The sequence below is a fragment of the Chlorella variabilis genome (genome assembly GCF_000147415.1).
Source record: "Chlorella variabilis unplaced genomic scaffold CHLNCscaffold_40, whole genome shotgun sequence".
In the NCBI taxonomy this organism is placed as follows: Eukaryota; Viridiplantae; Chlorophyta; class Trebouxiophyceae; order Chlorellales; family Chlorellaceae; genus Chlorella; species Chlorella variabilis.
Genome location: NW_005435048.1, coordinates 154,167 through 157,198, shown reverse-complemented (window position 1 = coordinate 157,198; position 3,032 = coordinate 154,167). Strand labels below are relative to the sequence as shown.

General features: G+C 66.5%; 1 protein-coding gene across 1 annotated transcript in view; it reads left to right on the top strand.

The window, feature by feature from the left end:
* Positions 1 to 2,897, top strand: part of CHLNCDRAFT_142512 (hypothetical protein) — a gene marked incomplete at both ends in the record, with an annotated part of 4,201 nt that extends 1,304 nt beyond the window's left edge. Inside the window, 7 exons of the mRNA XM_005852262.1 lie at positions 71 to 143; positions 347 to 448; positions 625 to 725; positions 981 to 1,106; positions 2,353 to 2,454; positions 2,660 to 2,728; positions 2,832 to 2,897. Of these exons, the coding sequence (XP_005852324.1) occupies positions 71 to 143; positions 347 to 448; positions 625 to 725; positions 981 to 1,106; positions 2,353 to 2,454; positions 2,660 to 2,728; positions 2,832 to 2,897 (639 nt within the window). The remainder of the gene's footprint in view (positions 1 to 70; positions 144 to 346; positions 449 to 624; positions 726 to 980; positions 1,107 to 2,352; positions 2,455 to 2,659; positions 2,729 to 2,831) is intronic.
* Between the last annotated feature and the right edge of the window lie 135 nt (positions 2,898 to 3,032).

Genomic DNA, 3,032 nt, shown 5'->3' with positions numbered 1-3,032 from the left:
CACCACACCTTCTCACCCCACAGGCACCCACCAGCCGCTCCCGCCCCTGCCTTCCCCCCCTCCCCCGCAGATCAAACTCTCCCCCTGCACCATCCTGCAGCCCCACACCCACCCGCACGCCGAATTCGTCTTCACCATCTCCGGTGTGCTGCCTGCACCGATTGGGCCCTACCATTGCCGCCGCGCTGCCGTCGCCGCCGCAGGCCAAATCCCCGCTCGCTGGGGCAGTGCCCGGCACCACTCCAACCACCCGCCTCCTGCCCAGCCGTCGCCGCGGACCCTGTCCCGCTTCCACCGTTCCCGCCACCACCACCGTTCCTGCCACCCCGCCCCGTTATTCCTGCAGGCAAGGTGGTCCACTCGACGCCCTACAACAACAAGACCCTGACCGGCGTGGTCTCCAACACCAAGGCCGCCCTTGCCAAGGGCTTTGCCGTCTTCCCCGCCGGTACGCCACGCCGCCAGCAGTGGGAGCGCACACACAATTACGCAGCTGTACCAGCCTCTGCCCCTTGCCTGTTTGACCCCCCCGCCGCCATCCCGCTGACCCACGCACCCGCCCGACATCCAGCCACCCCTCGCCTCGCTCCTCCCCACCCGCCACCTCACCTCACTGCCCCGCAGGCCAGCTGCACGTCACCCAGAACGACGCCTGCACTCCCGCTGAGCTGATCGCGTTCTTCCCCGCCCCCGCCCCCGACCTCTACTTCTACCCGTACACCGAGGTGAGCAGCTGGCTGTGCTGGCAGCCTGCCAGATGCCGCAGCTGGTGCTTGGTGGGCAGCTGGTGGTCACCTGCACACGGCCGGTGCCTGGCGGTGCCTGGCGACAGCCGGCCAGCACCGCCAGCTACCGGCCATGCAGGGGGGCCGGTGGAAGCGCACGAGCGCGGCGGCTGCATGCCAGGCCTCCATCCCAAGGAGGCAGCTGAGCTTGCCCATACTGAGCCCTGCGCCCGGCTCCGCTCACACTGCGCGCAGGCCTACCTGCCCGCCAACACCCTGGCCTCCTTCTTCGGCGGCAAGGTCAAGGCTGGTGACGCCTGGAAGCCCGTGGGGACCGCCAAGCTCGGTGAGCCTCTCTGCCTGCGCAGCATGCTGCTCAAGGTGTTGCTGGGTACCCAGCATTGAGTGTCTGGCGGCAGGCGTGGCTGGCAGCAGGTATTCTCTCGTCGCACAATCCCTGAGCAATGCCCCTCCCCTTGCCCGGTACCTGCTCTGCAGCCGGCTGCAGCTGCCCCAAGTAGAGAGCGGCTCCGAGGCCACTTTGCCGAGGCGAGCCTACAGTAGGTAGCTACCCAGCTTGCACGCAGAGAACCAAACGGGAGCGCCCCCGCTCCCGCCTCTAGACAGGCCGTACCATACAACCGCATGTGCATGTGCGCCGTGAACACTCTTCTGGAACTCCCCTCTTTCCCCACGGGCCTTGGATTGCGCCCAGCCTCAGACAACTGCCCCTCTGATCGTTCATTCCTGAAATGTTCCCCATTCATCAACATCATTCGTTCCAAGCCTGGCGCCAGCCGGTGGTGCCAGGGGGTCATGCCCCCTTTTGTGTTCCCAATCGTCTTGATCCTGTGTGTCTACCCAGCCAGTTTTGTAACCTAATGAATCATAAACCTGTGGCGGGGGAGTTGGAAAAACAAGGCAAACAGCAACCTGCAGCGTGGCGGCTTGGCATTCGCCAAGGCGGGGCCCACCACCCCGCCGTCCCAGTGGCGTCCAGCCGCTGCTGCAGCGCTTCTGCTGGCGAGACAGCATTCCTACCAGCCTGCTGCTGCGTTTTGCTGGCCTTGCAGAGCGGCTGAGAGGTAGATGAAATCCCTGTGATGGCTCCCAGTGTCAGCGGCGGCTCTGTGCAGTGGCAGAAGTCACGCAGCATACAATGTTGTATGGCAGGATTGCTGGATCGCGCAGAGAGCGTTCGCCAGCCAACGGTACTGCTGCGGCCACGATGTACACTTTCACCATGCGCCGGCAGGCGCATGCAGCCGTTCCAGCCATCATCTGAACCACGCCTGAGATTGCGGCACCAGGCCTGCGGCACGGCACCCTACCAGCGCTGATCACCTCGCTTCTCAGGCGCTCCAGGCAGGCGGCCCACCCCACTGGCACGCCCTGCATAGGCGGCTGGGATCGCTAGCCGGCCAATATGTTCCGCAACCAGGCAAGCCTTGATCGCCACTCTCCTGATCGCCACCCTCCTGAGTGCTCCGTTGCTGAGCCCACCGCCAGGCCCTGCACCGCGATCCGGCCGCATTGCTGCGCCTGCCCGGCGGGCGCCCGGCCGCTCGCACGGCCACTGGTGGCCCTCCCCCACCGCCGCCGCTCTTCGCACGCCTGCCCCCTGCAGTATGACACAGACGTCACCACATGGAGCCCCCAGGGCCGCATCTTCCAGATAGAGTACGCCATGGAGGCTGTGAAGCAGGGCAGCGCCGCGGTGGGCCTCAAGGTGCGGCGCTCCAGCTGGGCGGCGCCACCTGTCGCCAGCGGCTGCTGCTGAGTGGCGGCCAGTGGCGAGGCCGAGGCTGTCCCAGCTCCGCGTCTCGATGCGGGGGCAGGCTGTGCCTTGCCGCGGGCTGGCCCATGGGCTGTTGTGGCTGTCCAGGTGAGCCCCACGCCTGCCCCGACGCCTCCCGCGTTCCCCCCAACCGCAGAGCAACGAGTATGCTGTACTGGCCACGCTCAAGCGCGCCCCCAGCGAGCTCTCCTCCTACCAGCGCAAGGTGCGGCGCCGGGGCGGCTGCGGTTGGGGCAATCGTGAACGGCCGGGTGGCGGGTGGCGCACAGGAGTGGGGGGCGGGGACACGCGGCGTGCGCGCTCTGCAGCAGGTCCCGCCATGCCTGCCTGCCCGCCTCCCTCCCATGCCGTGGACCAACACTTCCCTGCCGTGACCCTCATCTTCCTTCCTTCCTTTCCTTCCTTCCTTCCTTCCTTCCTTCCTTCCTTCCTTCCTTCCTTCCTTCCTTCCTTCCTTCCTTCCTTCCTTCCTTCCTTCCTTCCTTCCTTCCTTCCTTCCTTCCTTCCTT